Source organism: Pinus tabuliformis, chromosome 3_2 (genome assembly GCF_031772625.1).
Source record: "Pinus tabuliformis cultivar Carrire ecotype Pingquan chromosome 3_2, CPIR1, whole genome shotgun sequence".
In the NCBI taxonomy this organism is placed as follows: domain Eukaryota; kingdom Viridiplantae; phylum Streptophyta; class Pinopsida; order Pinales; family Pinaceae; genus Pinus; species Pinus tabuliformis.
In genome coordinates this window covers 763990025-764017263 of record NC_142302.1, presented here as the reverse complement: position 1 = coordinate 764017263, position 27239 = coordinate 763990025, and the positions used below count along the sequence as shown (strand labels likewise).

Sequence of the window (27239 nt, the reverse complement as noted above, 5' to 3'; positions counted from 1 at the left end):
GAGCTAGAGTGTAGAAGAATTGCTATTTTTGAATTTGTTGGGATGATAAAGGCCCAATTTGGCCTTGAGGCCATTCTAAGTCATTTTCTCCCCATCAATAATTTTGACTAGGAGGATATCTTCCTCATCAGTAGGAGCTTCAACAATCTCAAAGGCCTCGCAAACATGAGCCTTAAGTAGGATATCATCCATCCAATTTAAAAAGGCTACTCTTTCTTTTACATTTTTTGAAGCTTAAATGTTAGCTAGTCCCCAAATCTAGCCATCTAGATTCAATAACACCTCCCACTTAGTTATTGGTTGATCACCCTCTAGTCTAAGTTTCTTTGTATAGCTTTCCCACCAAGTTTAGGTATGATCCCCATGCTTCAATCAATCAAATGATATTTATCTTCTACTCTTCTCCTATATTATGCAGAATGAGGTAAACTTCTAAATTTTAATTGCTGCAACCAATGATTTAACTTCATAGCATTCATCTCACCTTGATAGGGCTTGATGTCTAGGCATCCACTTTAAATAGTGACTGGTAAGATGTGTTATTGGAACCCGGTCTCTCTCTTTTATCCAAAGAAAGTCATGGTCCATATTGTAACCAATGAGCTCCTCAAAGGGTCTTGTTCTCTAGCGTTGGCATTAATATTGCTATATCGGAGATGTTGGAGACTTGTGTCTCCATTGTTGCAATCTCTCTTGTGACTCATTCCTTTGACTATTGCTCTACTTGTTTGTCATTGCTAGGATTTGAGATTGTTTCCTTGTCTGGCTTGTGCCAATCTTTGGATCTTGCAATATTCCACAGAATCCCCAGAGAAAACCACTTTGGTACCTATATGATCTGGACACTTCTATGTTTATATCATTGATTAGGTACTCTAGAAAGAGGATGACGTTGAGAGGGCTTGCTTGGGTGACGCTAGGAGCACTCCGAAGGTGGTCAGGGGAAGCTCTTCTAACTTAGAAATATGAAGAGAAAAAACTGTTGATGTATATTTGGTTGCTTAGCCCGGGCTATAAGGAAAATCTTGGCAAACAGTGGGTGCCTTTCCGTGTCTTCAGGAAAGTAGGTTGTTTGGCCACAGAATAAAACCACTGCATGTAGTTGATGGTTTTGTAGTAAGTTCTTAGCCTTATCTTCAGAATGTCTAACATAAAGGATTGAGTCCTACAATTGGATATGATTTGATGAATTTGGAGATATAGAGTTAAAGCAAAAATTGTGGCGATGTTTGGATGGGTGCTAATTTGTAGGGTTTTCCATTTTTATAATTTTCTTAGTTGTGTTTTCTACCATTTTGCCTAGTTGCTTGCTTGTTGCCCTGCATTTTAAATTATTCGATGTCTATCTTTGTACTGTTTCTTGCTCCATTTGAAATGTCATCCTTATTTGGTAGGTGTTTTTTTCAATATAGTGTGAATATTTTTCCATCACACTACTTCTGTGGGGCTTGTCTACGTAGATAGCTTGTAAGGACCATTCATCAGGGTATTTGATGAAATGAAATGATTATCGATGATCACCAACTAATGGTACCTACACAAGATTTACTATAACAATTCTATAGTTTTCTTGTGCCAACAATTATACAACATTGTAACCTCATGAACTAGTCTCCTTTGTTCTCTTAGCTTATGCTATAAGCACTTATTGTTGTTGTCAAAGCCTGTACTCTCTAGTCCCATTGAGTTATTTTGGTTATTTGTGGACATTGATCTATTTTCATTTCATTTCCGCAATTTTTATGATTGCTATGTATTGCCTTTGGCCAGTGCCTTCTTTATTACCTATGCTTTGTCTGCATTTTAGGGCTTCCTTTATTGAACTAGTGATGAGATCATGTTCTAGTTTTGAGATTTCCCGTAGTTTTAAATTTTTTTTGTCAATTTTTTGTGAAAATTCCTTGTTTGTAATTACCAGAGATTTATCTCCTAACTGTTTAGCAGCTTCTTTGTTATTACGACAAATATTGATAAACTCACATTTGCAATCTTCACCAAAATTAAAATATGTTGCGGAAAATAAACTGGAAGTTAAGAACATACGTACACACAAGTAAAATAGACAACAATATTTTTGGACTTAAGAACCCAGGAAAAACCTCGAAGGGAAAAGAGTTTATTTTATTATTATGCAGCAGTAAAAATCAGAGTACAATAATCTAGATGCCCAATGGGCATTCCTACAACAAATAATTTGGCAAAAATAATATGGAGAAAATTAATCCTCCGCATACAAACTTGGCCTCCCTTTGGCTTGGTCGTTTTCTCTCCGACAACATGGCCTGCTTGAAACTCGCACTATTGGCTTGGGAAATTCGTATTGCTTGCAAATCGACTCCAACTAAGCCGTCTAGCCTCCCTTTGCCTCTAGAAATGACTCGCTTTACCTTCTGGTTGATCTTCGAATCTCCAACCACTGAAACGACTCCCTTCCGGCACTCGCACTGGGGTTTTTGGCTGCTTGTGCTGGCTATTCGGCCTCTTTATAGAATAATTTCTGCCTCCCTCTTCCTGCCTCTTCGGTACTAGAAATTTATTGGGAAACTCCTCCAAAATTCTCTTTGTTGCTCCCTTAATCACTGATGCTCTCCTTCTTTGGCTCGAACCCACTTCCTTGCTGAATCTCTGCAACTAGATAAGTCAATCTGCCAAGGAACTCGCTCCCCTTTTGTGTCTATCTCCATCCCTTTTGCTCTTATAATCTCTCATTGGAGCTTCAGTGACTATGATTAGATCCTCATCAACGACTAAGATCATCTTAGACTCGATGCTTGTGAGTCTCTAAAGTTTTCTCGACCATCCTTAACTAATTCCCATTAATTAATCAATTTTCCTAAGTTAGACGTAGGCAATTTTTTAATTATTGATCAATTAATATAATTAAGGTGTTTCACAAGATTATCTTGCGAAACCTTTTTTGGGTTTTGGAGATCTCGTGTTCCTTAGTCTCTTCAACACCAATCGAGACTAGAACACCTATCCAATGCTATAAAAATCTAACACTCTCTCTTAGCGAGGACGGTGTTCTTTCATAAACATCTCCCCTTTGTAGTTGGATCACGTTGTTGGTGTTTGACATCTGCAACAACTTGTCACCATCCACCATGCTATTCCGCATACTCTAATTCATCTGCTAACCCTATAGTTAAACCACTTTGCGTCTGCATTGCTGCTAACACTGCACTGTGCCTCCCTGCACTGTTGCCAACACTGCCTGTGCTACATCCGATCTCATGCTACTATTGCAGCAACTGAGAATTGATCTTCAGTCTATGCATTTGTCCCTTGACTTTCTGACTACAACTAGCTTTGCTTTGTCTATTGAGTATTTGACTACGCCTAATTGTCTCTGCGCCCCTCAATATTTCACTGCAACTAGCTATGCATTGTCTCTCAAGAACTGTCTGCACCTTGCTGAAATCTTGATCCCCCTTTTATTGAATACTGTGGACCCTTGTAGCCAAGGTAATGATCCAAGAGGAAACACCTGCCTGATGTTGTCCTCCCTGGACCATACCTGCACTTGCAACCTTGAAGCATTACTCTCCTCCTCCATCTAGAGTTATAGCTACTATCAATGCAAACTCTTCCAACTTGGAGGTCAACTCATCTTTCTCTATCGATGCTGTTGTCTGTTGTTGCCCCTTTTTGTCCTTCTTTCTTTTTGGACACTGGGTGACGTAGTGACCAAAGTCACCACATCTGAAGCATTTGACCTTCGATAGGTCCTCCTCCTTCTCGCCACTCTTTGAGCCTTATCCCTGGCTGGGACCCTTCTTCCCCTTCCCTTTACTTGCAAGGGCTACATTTTCTTCCTACTCCTCAACCTTCGGTCCTTTATTATTGCTGCTGGAGGTGCCTTCAACCAAGCTAAGCCTTAGCTCCTCTTGTGTGAAATCACTCCAAAAGCATTTCCAATCTGGTAGTTGGTCTCGTCTAGTGATCCCTTGAACGAAGGTACTCCACTCCTTGCTAAACACATTTAGAACTATTCGCACAAGCTCCTTGTCTTCAGATTTCTCCCCTACAATTGGTAACTCATCATGGATATTTTGAATTCTGGTGAGATAGGAGGTCACACTCTCACCCTTCTGCATTTTTGTGGTCCTTAGCTTCTCCTTGAGAATCATCTTACAATTCTTAGATGGATCTTGGTATAGCTTCACAATGGCATCCCACATATCCTTTATTGTGTTTTTCCCTGCAATATGTGGAACAATATGATCTCGTACCCCATCCAAGACCATTCTTTTCGTCTTGGCCATCTCTTTCTTGAAGGTAGCCTACTACTGCGCATCTGCTAGGTATTACATGACATTTGTCACGAACTCCTTCATACCATGCTCATCTAACAAAAGCTGCATCCTAGCCTTCCAAACACCAAAATTAGAGGCTCCATCAAGTCTATCCTGAGCCCTGAGTCCAGTTGAAGCCATCTCAGTGAAACTCAAATAAACTGGAGACTAGGTTTGGAAATCTCCTTCTTTTCCTTGCTTGGCCTTCCTTCTACTACTCACACTGCCTTAGGAATGTGTAGATCTACCTCCGAAAGTTTTTCTTTGGCTAATGTACCTCCAACTGCTTACTGAGGCTACTCGCTCTACCTTCCAGATGTCCTTCTCCGGGAACTGGCACACAAACTGTAACCTCGACAACTCGAACTGGCTATCTTGGCTAACTCGCACGGGCAAATCAATTTTCTTGCTTGGGTCCTCTGCAACTGGAAATTTCGGATCTCCTCCTGAAAACTAGATCTAGAAACCCTCTGAGAAATTCTGGAAATTCCTCTTCAGTGTGCTTTTTCTCTTCTTGTCCCTGCATAGATCTGCAATTGAAACCCTCGCTGCAAAACTTTTGCGCCCATATCTACTCAACAAATTAACTGATCTGCTCACCTGAACCCTCTATTCGGCAAATCCACTGCTTGCTGGAATTTTGCTTTGAGCAAATCAAAGTTTTCTTGCACCTACATTTAGAAATTGGTTTTTGCCTAGCAATTCGCACTGCCTGGCTGGTCTGTATAGATCTATAGAAATCATTCTTAGATCTCCATCTTAAACTACACAATTATGCTCCTCTCACTTTCAAGCCTCTGATCTGATCTTCAATGCATTGATACCATGTGAAAATTCCATGATTGCAATTATTGGAAATTTATCTCCTAACTGTTTAGCAGTTTATTTGTTATTACGACAAATATCGATAAACTCACAATTGCAATCTTCACCAAAGTTAAAATATGTTGCGGAAAATAAACCAGAAGCTCAAAAAATATGCGCGCACAATAAAACAAACACCAATACTTTTGGACTAAAAGTCCCCGGAAAAACCCCGAAGGGAAATCGGTGCAACAAATGAGGGTTTATTTTATTATTATGCAGCGGTAAAAATCTGAGTACAATAATCTGGATGCCCCACTGGCAATCCTCCAACAAATAATTTGGCAAAAATAATATGGAGAAAAATCCTCCCTCTATTGACAAACTTTCCCTCCCTCTGGGCTACTCGTTTTCTCTCCCCGACAACATGGCTTGCCTAAAACTCACACTACTGGTCTGGGAAATTCGTACTACTTGCAAATCGACTCCAACTGAGCCATCCAACCTCCCTCTGCCTTTGGAAATGATTCTCTTTGCCTTTTGGGTGATCTCCCAGCTTCCAACCACTGAAACGACTCCCTTTCTGGCACTCGTACTGGGGTTTTTGGCTACTCGCACTGGCTCTTCGGCCTCTTTGCAGAATAATTTCGGCCTCCCTCTTCTTGCTTCTCCGACACTAGAAAATTGCTGGGAAACTCCTCCGGAATTCACTTTGCTGCTCCCTCAATCACTGATGCTCTCCTTCTCTGGCTCAAACTCACTTCCTTGTTGAATCTCTGCAACTGGATAGCTCGATCTGCCAAGGAACTTGCTCCCCTTTTGTGTCTATCTCCATCCCATCGACTTGCTCTTATAATCTCTTGCTGGAGCTTCAATGGCCATGATTAGATCCTCATCAACGACTGAGATCAGCTTAGACTCAATCCTTGTGAGTCTAGAGTTTTCTCGATGATCCTTAATTAATCAATTTTCCTAAGTTAGACTTAGGCAATTTTTTAATTATTGATCAATTAATTTAATTAAGGTGTTTCACAAGCTTATCTCATGAAACCTTTTTTGGGTTTTGGAGATCTCGTGTTCCTTAGTCTCTTAGACACTAGTCGAGACTAGAACACTTGTTCGATTCTACAAAAATATAACATTGTTGTGCTTCCATCCATCTCACATGCGAACAAACTACATTGATCCCACTTTTTATTACTTTAAATGATATTGAGGAATGCATCTCAAGTACTTTCTAGCTTGAAAGAAGTGAGCTTGTGTGTGTACTTTTTGGGCTTGTTGATTTATTTTGTGTTCATGTGCTGTTTGTTATGGAGATATTATGTGTTTCTGTATAAAAAAGATTGCATAGAATTCTTAGAGATGAAAATTTCCTCTGTATTATTGAGTCTCACTGATTTGTTTTGTTTATAGTCACTGCTTTTATTTATAACTTTACTGCTACTGAATAATGATTTGTTTTGTTTATAGCTTCTGTGCTTTTTATTGATGGCTTCATTGTTTATTAGCTCAACTTTTAATCTTCTTGTGTTTGTTTTGATAATATTGTAGAAACTTAAAATCAAAATTAGATTCATATGATTTCCACAATTTTCTTTTGAATTGTGGTTTGCATTTTCTGTCTGAGGCAGCAAGTGGCATTATTAGAGGAATTTTTTAATCATAAGAAAATATGGAAGGGAAATAATATATTTCTCTGCCTTGGAAAAGTTGTTTTCTTGGAATTTCTTAATGAAGTAATTGGGTTGAATGCAGTGCTTATTGCTTTTGCTAAAATTGCTACAATTTTTTCAGTTGCAGTAGCAAGTTCTTCAGAAGGGATCAAGCCAGCAATATTATTATCTGAGAAAGCATTGAAACATTTAAATAAGATGAGAGCTGAGCGGAATGAGGATTTGTGTCTTAGAATTGGAGTTAGGCAGGGAGGTTGCTCTGGCATGTCGTACATTATGGATTTTGAACAAAAAGAAAATACAAGGCCAGATGATTCAGTTATTAACTATGATGGCTTTAGAATTGGTGAGTTGTTTATATTTTATGTTCATTCTGTATTTTCCCTTTGATTTGGTGTTGTTTGAGTTCTTATTGGAGGAGCAAACAGATTCTCTATTATTCTGTCCCTGTTTCATGTATTTCAAGTTGGAATATTAAGTAACTCTCAACGTCTGAAGATGTAGAAATGAATTATCTGGTTTATTTAACCTAGATTTGTGAACTTAAAGGACAATATAATCCCTGTGGTGAATGCCCAAAGAAAAATTTAGACAATTTTGAGCCCGATTACACATGCACTTAGTGAAGTTGTATGAACTTGTGCAGCTGTGGTATGATCACTTGCAAGGTCTTTGTGCCATGTGAATGATTGACCATTCTCTTGCTACTGAAATTTAGTCAAGGCTTGGATAGGTTATATGATGTATTGTGGAAGTTTAGGGCCTATTACCTTAGTAGGAATTTATTAATATGATAAATAAGATGGCCCGGAGGTCGATAGGTGAATGAAGTTTGATAATTCTCATGACTAATGCGTTGGGGGTGTTATTGTTGCAGCTTTCTGTAAGACTATAATAATTCTCATGACTTATGCCTTGGGGGTGTTATCGTTGCAGCTTTCTGTAAGACTATAATCCTATCTTGGCAAGGAAAAAGATAACTGACCATTTTCCTTCAGTGATGGGCAATGCTACCAAGATTGGATGTCTATACTAGGACCATTAGGATCCACAGAAATCTATTCTTTGACAAATATTTATAATCATTATCTTCTATCCCTTCCTTTTCTGACAAAATATGAAGTTTTTTTAGCAACCCCATTAATTCTACTACAAAATCAATTAGAGTAAAAGTTCTTGCTATCAGCTGTTCACCGTATTTTTCTTTGAAGACACGTTGGCATAATGATTATGGGAAAGAAATATGCACAACTAGATTTGACACAATTTTACCCTAAGATAACCTTGTAGCTTCTGACCTCATATTCTTGTTTCACTGTAGCCTTATATGATGCTTGCTATTTATGCAAAGATACTCAATCCACATTTTATTGTATATGAATTCCACTACATATATATGTTTTAATATTGTTGTTGGCCAATGCTATTTTTGTATAAATTGAACTTCTAGTACTTGGATTTTTCTTTTTACTTTTTGCAGGAAAAGACCAAGATTTATGTTACAGAATAGCAAAAATCATCAAGAACAAGAGCTTCTTTCAGAAGAGATGGTGATATGTTCTTGATACAAGAATCTTGGTACCTGGGTTTACATGTAACATGAATTGATAATAGAATTTTTAGCAATATTTTCACCCAAGTTCAGCATCTTGCTTTTGACAAAATGTCTTGAACCAATTCTGATGAGCATTGTCGGTCAATGAAATTTTGTGTTGCAATTTTAGGGTTGGACATATAAGTGCATTTCCAAGAACTTGGGTTTAATGATTATTGCATCATTCACCCTACAAGACCTGAATAGCAATATTACTATTGTTTTTAGTCTTGTAATCTAGGGAGGGTTAGGGCTGGGTTTGTCATTACTATTGGCCTCAGACAGGTAAAGCTGTTGGGTATAACGTAATAGGGTCCAGACTCAATATGCATATTTGCTATCCGAAGTCTCATCACGTCTGTATATGCATATTCGGCCCCTTCATCCAACTCGTCTGTTAACATGCGCATGGTCTTCTTGGGTACGGTTGAACCGGCAACACACTGATGCATAATGTCCGTGCTGATCTTCAAGTGTGTGCTGGTGGTCATGCGCATCAACTTGCCGAAGTGCATGTTCAGCCCCAGTTGGACTTGCTTCTTGTCTTCGCCTTGGTGAGTGTGTTGAATGGGTTGGATTGCATGCGTGCGCTCAACAACATGCATGCTGCTAGATCCTTTGCATGCGATCAACAACACTGCTCACCATGTTTGCTCTGTGTTAACTGCTGGGATGGATCCTTAACTTGTACTGGCGCAGTTTCATCCGTGAGTGCATGTTGCGCCCACTGCTGTTCCTGTTCCTGCTGCAACTCATTGGACTGTCTGTGTAGCTTCATGTTCTTCTTGAGTTGCTGCTTCAGCACATGCAACTCCTTCTTTGTTCCATCTTTTTCCTTCACGCGATCTTCATGTCACGCCATCACTTCATAGCCTGAGTCTCCAAAGTTGCTTTCATTATTAGTGGATCTGCTTGATCTTGCAACTTTGCTTCGCCTCTATGTTGTTAACAACCTTCCTCTTGTATTCGCTGCGTTTGTGTCATTCGCTGCATTTGGTATGCTGCCTTCAGCTGTTGTTCATGATGCTGCTCGCTGTGATGCTGCTGCTTGATGTCCTTGTCCACGAACAACTTGATGTCTTCATGAGTAGGCAAGCTCATAGACACTTGATTGACTGCATCCCCAAGCGTGCTCTGAACGGTGTCTTCGTCTCTGCTCTCTTGGAAGCCATTGTACCTGTACTGCTGAGAGGCAGATGAACACTTGCGATACCTGGAGACATGGCAACACTCATAGCAAGCAATTTGTCAGTCGAAAACCAGAATGAACATGAGAATTGACTTGCAACATACCTGGGTGAATGATCATGAAGGTTGCACAATTTCGGCTGGGAGGTCGAGAGACTGACTACCAAGACTGCACAAGGCACAGTCCGGGCTGCTGAGAGGTTGACTGACTGCTGGAATTGCGCAATGCACAGTCCAGTCTGGCTGCTGATTGCTGGGATTGCGCATTGCGGAATTCCAGCTGGGAAGGACTGTTGGCCCAGGGAAAATTTGCGCAATTTCTTGAGCCAAGTAGCCACCGTCCTCTAGAAATGTGCAAAACAGTCCTGGAGGCCAGTGTTGGGCAGGAATGCGCAAACTTGGAGAGGAAGGTGAGCCTTCCTTCCCCAGATTGTGCAATGCAGCCTTGGTGAAGGCAGAGTCCAGGCCAAGGTTGGTTCGACTCGCCAACGGGAAACTGAAAGCAACTAAGACAGTAAATGCATGGCGACACTAAGTGACAACAGAAGTGATTGATAGTGCATGCAAAACATGAATGAAATATTCAGCAAACAGATCAACATGCATGTGTGTGAGGCAGTTCGCCAGTTGGGCGAATGTCCATGCAAAACCGTTTCATGCATGCGACATCAGTGAGATAGCAGCAAAAATTGAAACAGAGCTAGGACAAGCTAGAATACATGTAAACGACAACATGCGTTCAAAGAAATCAAGCAAAAAACACTCCCACAAGCGAATGCACAAAAAACGACAGAAATGCAACACAAGGCATGGGAAGCGAGCTTACCCCAAAACAACTGAGTTGAATGTACCTACCGCTCCTAGATGTGCTGGGGGATGTCAGAGCTAGAAGGTTGATGTGACGAATGAGCTCTGCAGCGTCCAGTTGATGAGTTTTGATAACATCGAGGTTGTGACGCGCATGCCACAAATCTAGGGGAAGCGACACTTGGAGGGAGGTTTCTGAATTGTTCCTTGCATGTAGCCTCCAATTGCTAAACATAGATCCCTGAAACAAGGGATGCCTTTGCATGCTGCCTTAGGAGAGATAACCCATGCACGCAAGTCTGTTTTGCTCAGTCCCAGAGGGAATCAGTGAACTCAGCTGCACATGCAAGAGACTGCTTGACTGCTTGAGAAAAATGCGCATTTTTTGCTAGGAGCTGGGCTGGCTGCTCAGGAGATTTGCACAATTTCTGGGTTTAGCAGCTGATTGCTGCCCAGATTTGCGCAAATCCTGGGCTAAACAACCTGTTGCTGGAAAAGTTTGCGCAAATCCTGCTAAGAGGGTTGGCTGGTAGGATTGCGCAACTTGGAGCCTAACAGGCTGTCAGAGAGGATTCTGCAATTTCTGGAGGGAAGATTGGTTTCCCTCTAGAAATGCGCAATTTCCAAGGGGAAGTTGCTCAACCTGCAGCTGGACCAAGTCCGGGTGAGTAGCCTGTGAAGGGAAAAGATCAAATTGTGATTGACAGGCTGCCTTTGAGCAAGAAAGACACTGAAGCTTGAGGAATTGACGAAGCAAGGCAAGCTGCTATGAAGGTTGGTAGGGAGGCTCCAAAACAAGCTAACGCAAAATTTTGGAGGGTGGTTGTAGCCGCTACAACAGCGATAGCATTTCAAGTAAACGACTCCAATTTATATGCAAAAGAGGAGACCCTTGTTGCTATACATACTTTAAAGCACATAATAAGGATGGACTATGATAGTAAATGTTAGATTGTACCTCGAATTCTCTTCTGCAAGTCTGGGCACACTGGTGAACAGATCTGGGCATTTCAACTAGACAGTGAGGGCCCACTTCTTCAGCAGTTTGCTGCATTAATTATGAGGGAGTAATCAGTCTTTTACGTATGGATTGCTGTTAATATTCAACAATCTATTCTCAGCAATTTTCATGTTTGCTTGTGTCAGAGAGATTGCATGTTTCTTAGTTGCATGAAAGAGGGTGCATGCAGTTGCATGTTTTAATTTCAACTTTCAGTTATATCTAGTAGTTTTTTAATTTTTAGCTCAAGTTTTAAGTTCAACTAGGCAATTGCAGTCTAATTTGTAGGGCACATGCTTGTATGCCTCAGATCATCTTTAGTTGAGGATTGCTGTGTTAGTTGCATGTATTAGTTTCAAATTTCAGTTATATTAAGTAGTTTTCTAATTTTTAGCTCAAGTCTAAGTTCAGTTAGGTGCATGCAGTCTAATAGGTAGGGCGTATGCTTGCATGCCTAGATCATCTTCAGTTGAGGTGCTGTTTTGCATGTGTCATTGTACCTAATCTTCTTCTCAGTCTATAAAATAGAAGGCACAGATATAGGTTTACTCATTCAGTTTTTGAACAACGAACAGTGAATTAGTTGGCTGTTGTTTTCCTGTAGCAGATTTCATTTCAGAATTAATGATCAAGCAGTAACAGGTTCTGACAGTCCATCTACTAAGATTTTGTTTTTACTTTTAACAGTGATCTAGCAAGTATGCTTTAATTCTGTTTTTTTCATGCTTAATAACAGTGATGTAATTTAGGACAGACGTGTGTGTTTTCGTTATAAGTTATCTGCCTTATGTGTTTGTTGACTTCAGCATTATTCAAACAATGGTTCTGAGTGGCTTTCAGGTTTCAGCTCCTAGTAGTTTAGGAATCTAGAGTTATTGGAATTTGTGAAGGAAGATTATATAAGCTCATGGGCCAACCAGCTCAAGCTTTAGTACATGATGAAATCAAGCCATGTGAGCTATGGATTCATTATAGAGCTCTGCCTGCCTTGAATCAATCAGTTTCGAGTGTGCCCGAATTGCAGATAGAGCAGGAAGGTGTGTGTAAAGGTTGTGCACTTGGAACGAATATCAAGAATCCATTTCCAAGCAGTGACAATAGATCCAAACAAATCTTGGATTTGATTCATTCCATTGTATGTGGTCATATGCTTGTAAGATCGCTTGGAGGCTCTTTATACTATGTAACTTTCATTGATGACTTCTCTCATATGACGTAGACCTATCTCATGAAAACCAAGGATGAAGTTTTCACCAAGTTCCAAGAGTTCAAGGCTGAAGTAGAAAACTTGACTGGTAAGAATATTAGGATCTTGAGATTTGACAATGGAGGAGAATACACCTCAAAGGAACTTGTTGCATTCTGCAAAGAAGCAGGGATTAAGAGGGCGCTGATTGTCCCCTATAATCCTCAACAGAATGGAGTGGTTGTTGAAATTTGATGACTGAAAAAAGGTTTCCTGCAATCCCAACCCGGTTTTAATTTCAGCTTATCACTCTCATTCAGTTAAATACCCTTTCCCATAAATATACATTCAACATATAGAATTCTAGAATTGAAATTTTCAGATTAAAACACATTGGACTGTCAACACATGCTCAAAATAAATATGGACATAACTAGACCAGCAACACATAAAAATACACACAGATTTTTGGTCCACTTAGACCTAGGCAAAACCCCTTCAATCTTCTCCGGGGAAAACCTGTTAGAGAGCTCTTCAAATTTATTTATCTTTCAAGTTCACGAAAAATACATTTGCAGACAAAACAAAACAACAAAATACAACTTATCTCTTTAGCGCAAAACTCCTTGAAAACCATGCCCACTTTGCCTCGATTTTCGTGCCACTTGAACTGAAAATATGTATTGTACGGATACGATTTGTACTGTACGAACTCCGTACGGATTTTTTTTCAAATATTTTTTGTTAAAAACTTCTCTCGAACGACGTGCAGCTCACAACATTCAATGTTGTTCGTACTATACCTTTTGCTGTCTTCTATGCCTTGATTTCCATGCCCAACTTTGCCTAGAAATCACTCCTTCAGCTTGCTTCAACAAATTTTTCCTTCAAAACTTTTCTCCAGCTCTCAGCCTCCTTTCTCCAATCTGCTCATGAAGAATGAATGCAGTCTCTCTTTTCTTTTCCCCCTTTTGTTTCCCTAAATGACTTTTAGGCAACCCTAAGATTTAATGGCTCAAATTCATTTAGATCAAGGGATGAGAATAAATGTGCATTTAATTCTCACTTTCTATTTTTTAACTCACCCGTTAAATAAAGTGCCCACATTGTACTTTGTCTAAAATCACTTTTCACTTTATAATTTAACATTGAATTTACCACTTATAAAGTCACTTTCACTTTATAAAGTCACTTAGGAAAATAATTATTTTGGACACTTTTCCATAGGTAGAGACTAACCCATGGGAAACCACTTGTCCAAGGTACATTAAAAATCAACACTCCCTCTTACAAAGGAAATTGTTTCTCACCACACCCATTTTGTCCCTGAAATGGACATGCTTGCCTCTTGGCGAGGACTTCGTGAGAACATCGACCACTTGCTCCCTCTGAACATAGTCCCTGACGAAATGATATTTGATGTCAATGTGTTTTGGCCTGTCATGAAACACTGGATTCTCCGTGAGTTCAATGCAATTATGATTATCACAGTGAATAACCGTCGGTCTCAACTCCTGATCAAATAGGCCATACAACAACTTGCGAATCCAAATGGCCTCACAACTAGCCTGACTAGCAGCCATATACTCAGCCTCAAAAGATCTCAAAGCAACTGACTTTTTCTTTCGACTGAACCACGACACAATTGCCGAACCCAATTCGAAACAACACCCTGAAGTGCTTTTCCTGTGAGAAGCACAACCTGCCCAATCTGATTCTGTGTAACTTGCCAACCTCACTCCATCTCCCCGCCTATAGTCCAGACCATAATCAACAGTGCCCTGCACGTAGCGAAGAATGTGCTTTGCAGCTACCCAGTGCACCTTCCTGGGCTCAACCATGAACTGGCTAAGTGTGTTCACTGCAAAGCATATATCTGGCCTAGTGTTGACTAGATACATCAAAGACCCAATAAGCTGCCTATATAATGTGGGATCCACCAAACTAGAATCTAAAGCATGAAGCTTCTTCCAGTTGGTGATCATAGGTGTAGACACGGATCTACAATCTGCCATGTGAAATCTGCTCAACACATTTACAACATACTGCCCCTGCCCCAGAAAGATATGCCCCTCCTCCTGCCACACCTCAAGCCCCAAAAAGTAATGCATCAGCCCAATGCCCTTCATCTCAAACTCCATAGCAAGATCCTCCTTGTAACCACTAATCAGTCTCTCTGCCCTAGTAATGAACAAGTTATCAACATACAACACAAGGATGAGCAGATCATCCCCTACAACAATTTAGTATAGGTTCGGATTTGCATCACTCTTCGTGAAACCCATCCACTGCAAATAAGTATCAATCCTCGAATACCAAGCTCTCGGAGCTTGCTTAAGTCTGTAGAGTGCTCGCCTCAACCGACATACATGGATCTCCCGCCCAAGTACCTCAAAGCCATGTGGCTGCTCAACATACACCTCCTCCTCTATAACTCCATTCAGAAATGCGGTCTTCACATCCATTTGATGGATCTGCCAACCCATTTTTGCAACAATAGAAATAAGGGACCGGATAGAAGTGTACCGAGCTATGGGAGCGAAGGTCTCATCATAGTCAACTCCCTCTATCTGTGAGAACCCTCTAGCCACAAACCTCGCCTTGAACTTCTCAATGTTTCCATATGCGACATGCCTAATCTTGTAGAGCCACCTGGAAGTCACAACTGACTTGCCCTCAGGCCTAGGCACCACTTCCCAGACATTGTTCTTAATGATAGAGGCATACTCCTCCACCATAGCCTCTCTCCATACCTCCTGGCTGGCAGCCTCCTCATAGCTAGTAGGCTTAGAGTCAACAATGCTGGTAGCCTTGGCTACATAACTGCAAAACCGCTCAGGTGGCACACTCTCCCTGTTCACCCTCTTCGGAGGACCAATAGACCCCACTTTCTTCAAGGTGTCTTGAAGCCACTTTGGCCTCCTCTTCCTTGAAGAAGCTTCCCCATAGGGAACCTCATCCTCTGCCCCCCAGTCTGGTGAACTTGAAGGTCTGCTAATTGACCCTGGTGTGCCTGTACCAACACCTGTCCTCGAAGAACCTGTATTGGCACCTATGCCTATGTCAGTTGAAGTGCCATGTGAACTCTATACCAGTGGACTCCCTAAAGAAGTGCTCGGTGAACTTGCCACTAGTGCCCCAGATGTCACTGACACTGAAGTACCTCCTGTATCAGTCGATCCAGAACCCTGAGGTCTTGCTCCCTGTACCTAACCTCCCTACTGAGGAGAAGTCTATGACTCTCTCTCATCATACTCCCATGATCTCGAGTAGGCCCTCTCCTCCTCAAACTTCACATCCCTCCTAATCACCACTCTTCATTTAGAAGAAATGAAGATCCGATAGGTCTTTGAAGTCTCGCTGTAACCCATAAAGATACCCTATTTCGCCATGGGTTCTAGCTTCGTCCTCTGCTCCTTGGGGATATAAGAATATGTGAGACATCTAAAGATATGAAGATGTGCCACATGAGGCTTATCTCCAGTGAAAGCCTCCTTCGGAGTCATATTCCCCAATACTTTGTGAGGACTTCTGTTCTGAAGATAAACAGTAGTATTGCAATTTGCAGGCCTCAACCCACAAAAACAAAGGCAACCCCTGATCATGAATCATCGCTCTAGTAGCCCTAACAATAACTCTGTTCTTCCTTTCAGACACCCCATTCTGCTAGGGATTGTAAGGAACTGTGAACTCTCTCCTAATGCCCTCCTGTGCACAGAAGTCAGAAAAACCCACCATCGGTGTACTCACCACCATTGTCTGACCTTAAGGCCTGAATCTTCCTACCTGTCTGCTTTTCCACAAGAGCTTTGAAATCTTTAAAGTGACTGAAGACCTCATCCTTGGTCTTCAGGAAATATATCAAGTCCTCCTAGAGTAGTCATCAATGAGTATAACATAAGACTCATACGACCACTAACATCGGTATGAATCAAGTCTAGTATACTGTAGATTTGTTGTCGCTCGCTGGGATTGGGAACTTGGTGTACTTGCCCAAAGCACACCCTTTGCAGACTTCATAATGCTCGACAGTGAAATCAGGAACTCCAGTAGTGATCTCCCTCAATACTCTCGAAGCTCCATGATGCATATGCGGCATCCTCTGGTGCCATAACTCGCACAAGTCTCTACTACTGGTGGTACTAGTGCGAGTGCTACCAGCTGTGCTACCCACTAATGCTCCCGCCGACTGAAAACTGAACCTGTATAGTTTCCTAGAGCGGACTCCAATCACTTTGGCCGAAGTGATGGAAGCTCCCCTGGGATGCATCAATACCTGCCCTTTTGAGAAAGTGATGTCAAACCCCTTCTCCTTCATAGCAGACATTGAAATCAAGTTCTTCTTCATCCCTGGAACATACAAAACATCCATGACCTTCAAAGGAGGCAAAGTACCCCCTCTCAAAGGTCAGTCCCCACATCAACAACTCTCACAGTGCGGTCATCTCCAAGTATAATCTCAATATCAAGTGCCCTCTCTGCAAGCTCTGAAAAGAACTCCTGCGCACTTATCTATGTGTTGTTTTGGGGTAGCATCGGATGTGCTCTAGCCATGAAAATTGGTGGAGAGGCTAAAGCACATGAGATCTCTAAGACCCAAAAAGGGTTTGGGCGGATTCTAACGGTTTGGGAGATATTAAAATAATTAATATTTTTAATGGAGTTCCTAAGTCTAAACTTAGGAAAAATAAAATATTAATGGGTATTAATATAAAACTGGGTTAGAATGTTCCAAAGGATAAGGATCAATCCAAATCTAATCTTAGCTGTTGATTAGAGATTTAATATCGGCCGTTGAAGGACGAATGAGAAAAGTATAAGAGGAGGCTTGAGGGTCAGTTGGAGAACACACTAGAGTGATCAGTGATTCATTTTGTTAGAGCAGGGTTGCTAAGCAAAGTTGAATCAGTGATCAGTAGCGAGGGGCAGTGAGTACGAGGCAGAGAGGCTGGGACAATACTGGGAGACCAGCATAGAAGCAGAGACAACGAGAGCAACAGTCAGTCCAGGCTACGCAGAGCCCAACAGAGGTAGCACAAAGCCTATAGAGATTGTGTCATCCATGTAGAGGGCAGAGGGAGTGATGCAGAGGCTCCCAGAGGTTGCGCAGTGCCTCAAAATGCTGATGCAAAGGGTCCTGGGGTTGATGCAGTGGCCAGAAGGGCCAGCGCTGAGCTTCAGTTGTGTTAGAGAGGGTTTCGTGGGACAAGTTTTCTGAATACCAGTTTCCGGATATAGAGGTATTGTTGCCATGTATTTTTCTCTGTCGGGTGAGCCGTTTTAGGCACCCAGTTGTACTTAGATAGATTGCATAATAATAAAACCCTTTGAATAGCTGCACCGATTTTCCCGCATTGGGTTTTTTCGGGGACATTGGTTCAAAAATAACGGTGTCACTTGTGTGCTTGTTTTCTATCAGTTGATGATTTGTAGATGTTGTAACTGTATTGTGTTTATTTCGATATTTAACTGTGTTAAATAACTTGTAAGAATTTAGACAAGTAGGAGAAATAAATCAGCAGAATACAGAATAATTTTCTAATGGATAGACTTAGAAAATTCAACATTGTGTACCACACATCGGATGATGTACTCCTACTAAATGTGGAAGTAATAAATGCAAAGTCCTGGTCAAACTGTGAAGCAAACTGCTCCACCTCTGCTGAAGCTGCAGTACACTTCTTCCCCTTGTTCTTCCTCTCAGGACACATAGCAGCATAGTGTCCCATCTTCTAACATGCCCAACATTTGACTTTGGATATGTCCGTATCTTTCTTCTTCTTCTTCTCCTTTCCCTTAGCCCCATCTGATGAGGCCCCTTTCTTGGCCTTCCCTTTGTTCTTCCCCCTGGCTGTCAAGGCTACATCCTCCTCATCTACTATCTTCACACCACCACTGTTAGTCTTCCGTATCTCATGCTACACACAATCATCCTAGAATTTGTCCCAATTGGGAAGATTCTCCCTAGAGTTAACAATGTCTCCAAAGACTTCCCAAGACTTAGGAAGTCTTGCTACAACTATCCTGACTAACTCTGTGGGTGCAATTGCCTCACCAATAGCAGTCAAATCATCACTTACATGTTTGACCCTGCAAAGATAATGAACTATACTTTCAGCCTTTGTCATCCTAATGTTCTTCAATTGTTCTTTGAGTACCATCTTCCTGCTCTCGTTGGTACTCTGATAGAGAGTGGTTAGAGCTGTCCACATCTGATATGCATATGTGTTTCCTCTCACTTGAAGAACCACATGATCCTTCAAACTGTCCATCAAAATCATTTTTTCCTTTGCATTATTTTTTTGTGAATTCAACAAGTTCATCTACAGTAGTACGAGGTACAACCACTTGCCGCACTATGTCCCAAATTGTTGTCTCCTCAAACACTGTCTGAATTCTGTCCTTCCAAATGGCATAGTTGGATATCCCATCCAGTCTGTCCTCTATCCTTAAGAACATGGCCATGACTACTGTCCAAAATTTACAAAACCAAGAAAATGGAGAAATGAACTTTCCAGCACGCCTTGCTGTCCCAAAAGTTTTGTTTTGTGAAATTTCACGTTGCTGTCCCAAAATATCAGTTTGCTGTCCAAAAATTTAGTTTGTTGTCCAAACCACTGTTTGTTGTCCCAAACTATTGTCTGCTGTTCAAACTGCAATTTTCAGCCTGTAGCTCTGATACCATGTTGAAATTTGATGACTAAAAAAAAGTTTCCTGCAATCCCAACCCAGTTTTAATTTCACTTTATCACTCCCATTCATTGAAATGCCCTTTCCCATAAACATACATTCAACATATAGAATTATGGAAATGAAATTTTCAGATTAAAACACATGGGACTGTCAACACATGCTGAAAATAAATATGGACATAACCAGATCAGCAACACATAAAAATACACATAGATTTTTGGTCAACTTAGACCCAGGCAAAACCCCTTCAATCTTCTCCGGGGAAAACATGTTAGAGAGCTCTTCAAATTTATTTATCATCCAAGTTCAGGAAAAATACATTTGCAGACAAAATAAAACAACAAAATACAACTTATCTCTTCAGCCCAAAACTCCTTGAAAACTGTGCCCACTTTGCCTCGATTTTCGTGCCACTTGAAGCTGAAAATATGTACTGTACGGATACGACTGTACGAATTTTTTTCAATTTTTTGGCAAAAACTTCTCTCAAATGGCGTGCAGCTCACAACATTCAATGTTGTTCATATTGCACCTTCTGCTGTCTTCTATGCCTTGATTTCCATGCCCAACTTTGCCTAGAAATCACTCTTTTAGCTTGCTGCAACAAATTTCTCCTTCAAAACTTTTCTCCAGCTCTCAGTCTCCTTTCTCCAATGTGCTCATGAAAAATGAATGCAGTCTCTCTTTTCTTTTCCCCCTTTTGTTTCCCTAAATGACTTTTGGGCAACCATAAGATCTAATGGCTCAGATTCATTTAGATTAAGGGATGAGAATAATTGTGCATTTAATTCTCCATTTCTATTTTTTAACTCACCAATTAAATAAAGTACCCACATTGTACTTTATGTCTAAAGTCACTTTTCACTTTATAATTTAACATTGACTTTACCACTTATAAAGTCACTTTCACTTTATAAAGTCTCACTTACGAAAGTAATTATTTTGGACACTTTTCCCTAGGTAGAGACGAACCCATGGGAAACCTCTTGTCCAAGGTACATTAAAAATCAATAGTGGTAGAAAGAAAGAACAGGTCCATTGAAGAATTTGTCAAGGCTATGATGCATGATCAGGGATTGCCAATGTTCTTATGGGGAGAAGCATCTTTAACAACTGTGTACATTCAGAATTGAAGTCCTCATCGAATTCTGGAATATATGACTCTTGAAGAAGCGTTCACTGGATAGAAGCCAAAGGTTGGGCATCTAAGAATCTTTCGCTGCCCAGTTTACATTCATGTTCCTAAAGACAAAAGGAAGAAGCTAAAACCTTCAGAAACAAAGGGAGTATTTGTTGGCTACAATGAATCAGGGATATAGAATCTACATTTCGAGCAATGATAGATTAAGGTCAGCTGTGATGTCACCTTTGATGAGAAGGTTGCATATTGGAAGTATAAGGAAGTCTCCATGGACTCCAATGATGGAGAAAATTATGAGGCTTCTAAGGAAGAAAGTTCGAGTTCTACAGAGCATCCTAAATAGCTAGAAGGTCCTTGTGAACCAATCTAACTAGTTGTTGTACCTTGAGATCAGGAAGAGACCAACATGGCTTAAGTTCACTTTGGAAGAAGCCGAAGGACATGCAGTTGCAAATGGCACATCCAGAAAAGTAAGAAACCTAAGATGTTTCTAGTTATGGAACTCTTATGACTAACCTCATTGATGCAAAACCTTCCACTTATGAAGAAGTAGCTAGCCAACGAGCATGGAAGGAAGTTATGGATGAAGGATACCAATCCATTATGAAGAATAATGTTTGGTAGATTGTGCTGAGACCTAAAGGGAAGTCAGTGGTGACTTCCAAGTGGATATACAAGATTAAGCATGCTATAAATGGAAGTGTTGACAAATACAAGGCACGATTTGTGGCTAGAGGGTTCTCCCAGAAAGAGGGAGAAGACTATGATGAGACCTTTGCTCCAGTTGCCAAGTACACCTCCATTAGATCTATTATTTCTCTTGCTGCTTTGTTGGGATGGAGTTTACATCGGATGGATGTAAAGACTGCTTTCCTCAATGTTGTAATTGAGGAATAGTTGTACATAGAGCAGCCTCAAGGGTTTGAGGTGCATGCAAAAAAATCTCATGTTTACAGGTTGAAGAAGCCCTTGTATGGACTTAAGCAAGCTCCAAGAGCTTGGTATGCACGAGTTAGTAGCTACTTAACGAGACTTGGATTTACCAAGAGTGATGCTGATCCAAATTCTACTTTAAGGTTGTGAAGAATGCACTTGTGATTTTATTGTTATATGTTGATGATTTGTATCTGACAGGTGTTGAATCTTTCATCATTCATTGTAAGAAGTTGTTGGCTTCTAAGTTTGACATGAAGGAGCTTGGCTTGATGCATTATTATTTGGGATTGGAACTATGGCAAAAGCTTGGCGAAGTCTTCCTTGGTCAAGGAAAGTATGTTGTTGAGATCCTTCAGAGATTTCGCATGATGGATTGTAAACCAATGGAAACTCCCATGGTAACTAACTTGAAGAAGTTGAGAGGATCTAAGTCCAACTTGATAAATCCATCTATGTATCAACGGTTGATTGGTTCGTTAATTTATTTTGTTAACACGAGGCTGGACATTTGCTTTGCAATGAACACGTTGAGCCAGCTCCAGGTGGAACCAAGACATGGGCATTGGATTGCAGCAAAGCACATTTTGAGATATCTACATGGTACTGTGAACTATGGTTTGAGATATGTCTCAAACAATGATGTACAACTTCAGGGATATACAGATTCTGACTGGGCAGGGAGTGCAGATGATAAGAAGAGTACTTTAGGGGAATGTTTCAGTTTGGGATCCGCTATGATATCTTGGATGAGTGAGAAACAAAGATCTATCGCACTCAGTACTGCAAAAATGGAGTATATTGCAACTAATGAATCTTGTACCGAAGCAGTGTGATTTTGGAAGTTGTTTGAACTTTGCAGGATTGTCTGACCAGGAGATGGAGCCAACAATGATATATTGTGACAATCAAAGTTGTGTGAAACTTTTAGAGAATCTCGTGTTCCATGACAAGTTGAAGCATATTGAGATGAAGTACCACTACATCCGTGACATGGTGCAGAGGAGAGCAGTAAGGCTCGAGTACATCTCCACTGATGAGTAGACAACTGATATTTTGATGATGCCTTTGTCCAAAGATAAGTTTGTGTACTTCAGGGACAAGCTGGGGCTTGTGGAGATTACTCCTCTCATTGAGAGGGAGTGTTGATGAGATAGCACCATGGATGAACATTCTCCCTATGTCAAGTATGACCATATTAGGGAGAATGGTCCAACAAAGGGCAATCATTCTTTTCGTGTCACAGTTATTGACCAGATTAGGAAGAATGGTCCTAGAGGTTCAGGATCTTGTTATATATCTAATATGAAAATATAAGACAATGCAAATAAACCCAAGAAATAACAAGATCTGAATATAGATATGCTTCTTTATTGATCAAAACCCTTAAGGTAGGGCAACACCATACATTCACTCCTTAAGGAAGGAGAACACTCCACAAGCCATATGCCTGTTCATACAATAATTCCTTGACATCCCTCAATGGGGAGTCTCTAGCCTCTATATAGGCCTCATACATACAATACCATGGGTCAATACCATGGTTCCCTCAATACGATCTATCTAATACCCTGGGCCCATTACATTATTACTAACTACTTGTGGTACCTTACATGATATGGGTTAACCACCTTATTTATTATTATGGCCCATCCCATTATTACATTATTTCCTTAGGTATTTCCCTTTGTACCCCATATTATCCCCCCTAGTTATATAACATTCCACCCCCCTTAACATGTTTCATCCCTGAAACATGGGAAGAACACAAATAATAAGATCTACTCAAAAGAGTAGTCCATTGGTACCATGCACGTGCATCTAGCCATCCAAGAGAAAGGTGAACCCTCGATCTCGCTGGTGCCTCGCTCGCTTGAGATGGAAGTTGACCGTGGCAGCTCTTCTGTGTTGATGTGTAGTAGGTGGATCTTCGCTCCTTTCTATTTTTCATGCGGGGGTTGTTATCCTTGTGGCTAATTGGTTGCCATATTGTTGGTTGTTTTCTTGCGAGGTGATGTGGGTGATGATATGTTGAAGTTTTAACCCACGGTGTCTTTTTCTTTAATTCACCCTGCTGTGGTGTCTTATCTTCCAATATTACTTCAACCACTGAGCCCTCATCTGATGTATCAACACCTGTAACTTTTTCTGCTTCAGCCTCTGTTTGTGTTTGATTGTCGATCATCAAAGGCTCATCATTTGATATGTCAGTCCCTGGAACATCTTTTGCTTCAACCTCCGTGGACTCTACCTGTTTATTGATGGAAATATCCTGTAATGTAATTTTCTTCTTTTTATACCAGAGCTTCAGGAATTTCTTTTGCACATTAATATTGATAGTACCCACAGATTCCATCCAAGGATATCCCAAAACAACATCCATATTATCCATCTCTGAAGTATAAAAATCACCATGCAACACATACTTATCCATAGAAATCTTCAAATCCTTATACACTTGAACATCCTCATCATCCACCTGTGTGTTTTCAATGTGTTTTGTTGGAACTTGCAATTTTTTTGCCAAATTAACATTGATAAAATTATGCTTGCAACTAGGATTTATAGAAACAATGATCTTCTCCTTTTGAATCAATGCATGAACCTGTAATAAGGACATACCAGTAGGAAATAGCCCCACATGTTTCTCCTTATCTTGTTTTCTGGCATGAGATCATCTGTCTAAAAGTAATTTTTCAAATTCTTCATCGGGCAGGTTGGAACACTTCCTTTGGTTAAGTAATCCCCACCATGTGGTTGCCTCATCTTCAAAATTAAACACTACAAAAACTCTCCAATGATGTGCCCATAATGACTTTTGTGCTTTTATGTATTTTTCAATAGTAGGACCATTACCTTTTCCTGTAAAACATAGAACCGCCATGAAGAGGGTTTTGAAAAAATTCACTTACTTGGCAAAAATTTGAAATTGTCACAGTTTAGTCAATATTGCTCAGAATCCCTATTATGACTTGTTTTAGGAAATGGAACAACCATTCTACATCTGCCCATGTGATAGAAATCCTGATCCAGGCACTGGAATTTCAGATTTGGATTGCAACTTTCCCGCTATCATAAAAAATTATGAAAAAAGAGCTGATTTTAAATCAGCGATATCTCCCTCCTCCAGACTCCAATTCGTCTGTTTTTTTTTTGTTGAATTGAGACCTCTGTGATCCATATTAAGTTTAAGAGAAATTCTTCGGCGTAAATCACAAGATAAATCATTTGTCGATGCGTTTCGAACCAACTAGTGTGATTTTTTTTTTTGAAATCGGGTATTTTTTCACAAAGAATCCAGATCTGCAATTAGATTTTGCAGATCTTGCACCAGGACATCCAGATTTGCGCCGCAAACTCGCTGCCCCGAAAAATTGTCTGCAACACCATTGATTTTTAAATTAGCGATATCTCCTTCATCCAGACTCCGATTCGGCCGATTTTTTTTTTGAAATCGAGTATTTTTTCGCAAAGAATCCAGATCTACAATTAGATTTTGCAGATTTTTCCCCAAAATGTACAGATCTGATCTGCAAACTCGCCGCCCCAGAAATCCTGCAAAATATAAAAAATTTCTCCACTTTTGCCCAAGAAAGTGCTCTGATACCACTTGTTATATATCTAATATGAAAATATAAGACAATGCAAATAAATCCAAGAAATAACAAGATCTGAATATAAATATGCTTCTTTATTGATCAAAACCCTTAAGGTAGGGCAACACCATACATTCACTCCTTAAGGAAGGAGAACACTCCACAAGCCATATGTCTGTTCATACAATAATTCCTTGACATCCCTCAATGGGGAGTCTCTAGCCTCTATATAGGCCTCATACATACAATACCATGGGTCAATACCATGGTTCCCTCAATACCATCTATCTAATACCCTGGGCCCATTACATTATTACTAACTACTTGTGGTACCTTACATGATACGGGTTAACCACCTTATTTATTACTATGGCCCATCCCATTATTACATTATTCCCTTGGGTACCTCCCTTTTTACCCCATATTATCCCCCCTAGGTATATAACAACACCATGGATAAACATTCTCCCAATGTCAAGTATGACCATATTAGGGAGAATGGTCCAACAAAGGGCAATCATTCTTTTTGTGTCACAGTTATTGACCAGATTAGGAAGAATGGTCCTAGAGGCTCAGGATCACTTAGTTGAGTGGGTTCCTTTCAACATCAAGATCAGATTACTCTCCAGATAGGATGAGTGAGCTCATTTAACATCAGGCCCAGATTACTCGGGTGGAGTGTGGCCTTCGGACTTTGGACCAGATTACTCAAATGGATTGAGTGTGTTCCTAGCATTTCACCACGAGTCACGATTGTTGACTAGGATGTTGGTGAACCAGGACTATTCAGTATACCATGGTTCAAAGGCGTTGACCAAAATCATGATGACTAGTTGATGCTAAAGATGTACCATGTGTCACAATTGATGACCAGATTATGATAAATCTTGAAGATGATTTTATAACCTTTTCATAGAGAAATTTGTAAACTTGAGAACGCCTATGAAGTCATTATGAATACTTCCCTAGTTAAGAGGGAGTGATGAATTTTGTCACTATGGTTGATCTTCATAATATGTATTTTGGCCCTTGATGTATTAATATTGATTATTGTAAAGCATGTTCTTCATGTTAAAGTCAAAAGAAAACTCATGTCCTTTCAGACTTTTAAAGGAAGAAAAATTGAATTTTTAAATTTGAATTTTTTGGCTCCAAGTTTGTCAAGTCTGCCTACCTCCAAGTCAAGTTGGCCTAGGCAGAGTCAGACCCATTTGACCCAGCCAATGCACTATATAAAGGCAACTCATTCTCCTCTTCAAGCCAACAATTTGCATCTCTCTCTCTTAAGCAAGTTTTTCTGGACAAGCAAGCGAAAGACAAGAAGGACAAAGAGGACACAATCATCTTCTCTTTCTCTCTTCTAGCTTACCTGTGTGGAAGTTCTCTCTCTTTGTAGTTCACATATTTTTGGGGAAGTTTCTATTGTAGGGGGGCAAATTCTGGTTTTTTGGGCCAAACAAGGAGGTTGAAATTTGACCTAGGGTAGATCATAAGGTAGGTTGTTGGATCAAAATTGGAAGGCTTGACTTGGAGGGTATGACCAGGTGTGACCATAGATTTATTGAAGGCCAATTTGACCTAGTTGATGACTAGAATGTTTAGGTGTGTCTTTTGTTGAACAAAATAATTTCTCTATTGAAAAAGGTTGCTAGGTTTTTGCCCTTAGTGGGTTTTCCTAGGGTAAATCTTGTGTCCTCTTTGTGCATTGTGATCTTTATTGTTTTACTGCTTTTGTATGGTTGAATTTCTGAAGTATAATTGCTTAATGATATACTGGAAAAATTAAAAGAAGATTTAACATCATTAGAATTTATTATCATTTTTTTAGAAATATTGTGCTTGTATCTATTGCACAAGAAAAAACAAGAAGGAGATTTTTTTTTCTCCTATCTTGGACAGCCAATCAACAACCCTATACATTGCTTATATGTGATAGTATGCCACATTTCTGCGCCATTTACATTGGTCATGCACCTCACCATTTGGCATCTCTCAAAGGAAGGTGGGTTACCACTCAAGAGGTACTTTAAACTTTTGCAATCAAGTGCTTTTACTTAATGTTTTGGGCATTCTAACATGGATAAAGGGGTGATCTCAATGATTGGACAATCTTGACTGTAAGCTTGTTATCTCATCTTACCCGATGGATTAGTCCAGGGGAACTTCATCTAAAGCCTTGGGGTTATATAAGGGGCACTACATGGAGAACTTCGATTGGAGTAGTTTGTCTGTAACCATTTTGTAGTTATCGCCTTTCACCATTGCCTTTATCTCACATCCATCCTTTAGTTTCGCTGTCATTGGTTCACTGGGATTTGGCAACCAT

General features: G+C 40.3%; 1 protein-coding gene across 1 annotated transcript in view; it reads left to right on the top strand.

The window, feature by feature from the left end:
• LOC149182871 (uncharacterized) overlaps positions 1 to 27239 on the top strand; it is an 81335-nt gene that overhangs the window by 43646 nt on the left and 10450 nt on the right. The window contains exon 2 of the mRNA XM_089416972.1: positions 6897 to 7121. Coding sequence (XP_089273098.1) covers positions 6897 to 7121 — 225 coding nt within the window. The remainder of the gene's footprint in view (positions 1 to 6896; positions 7122 to 27239) is intronic.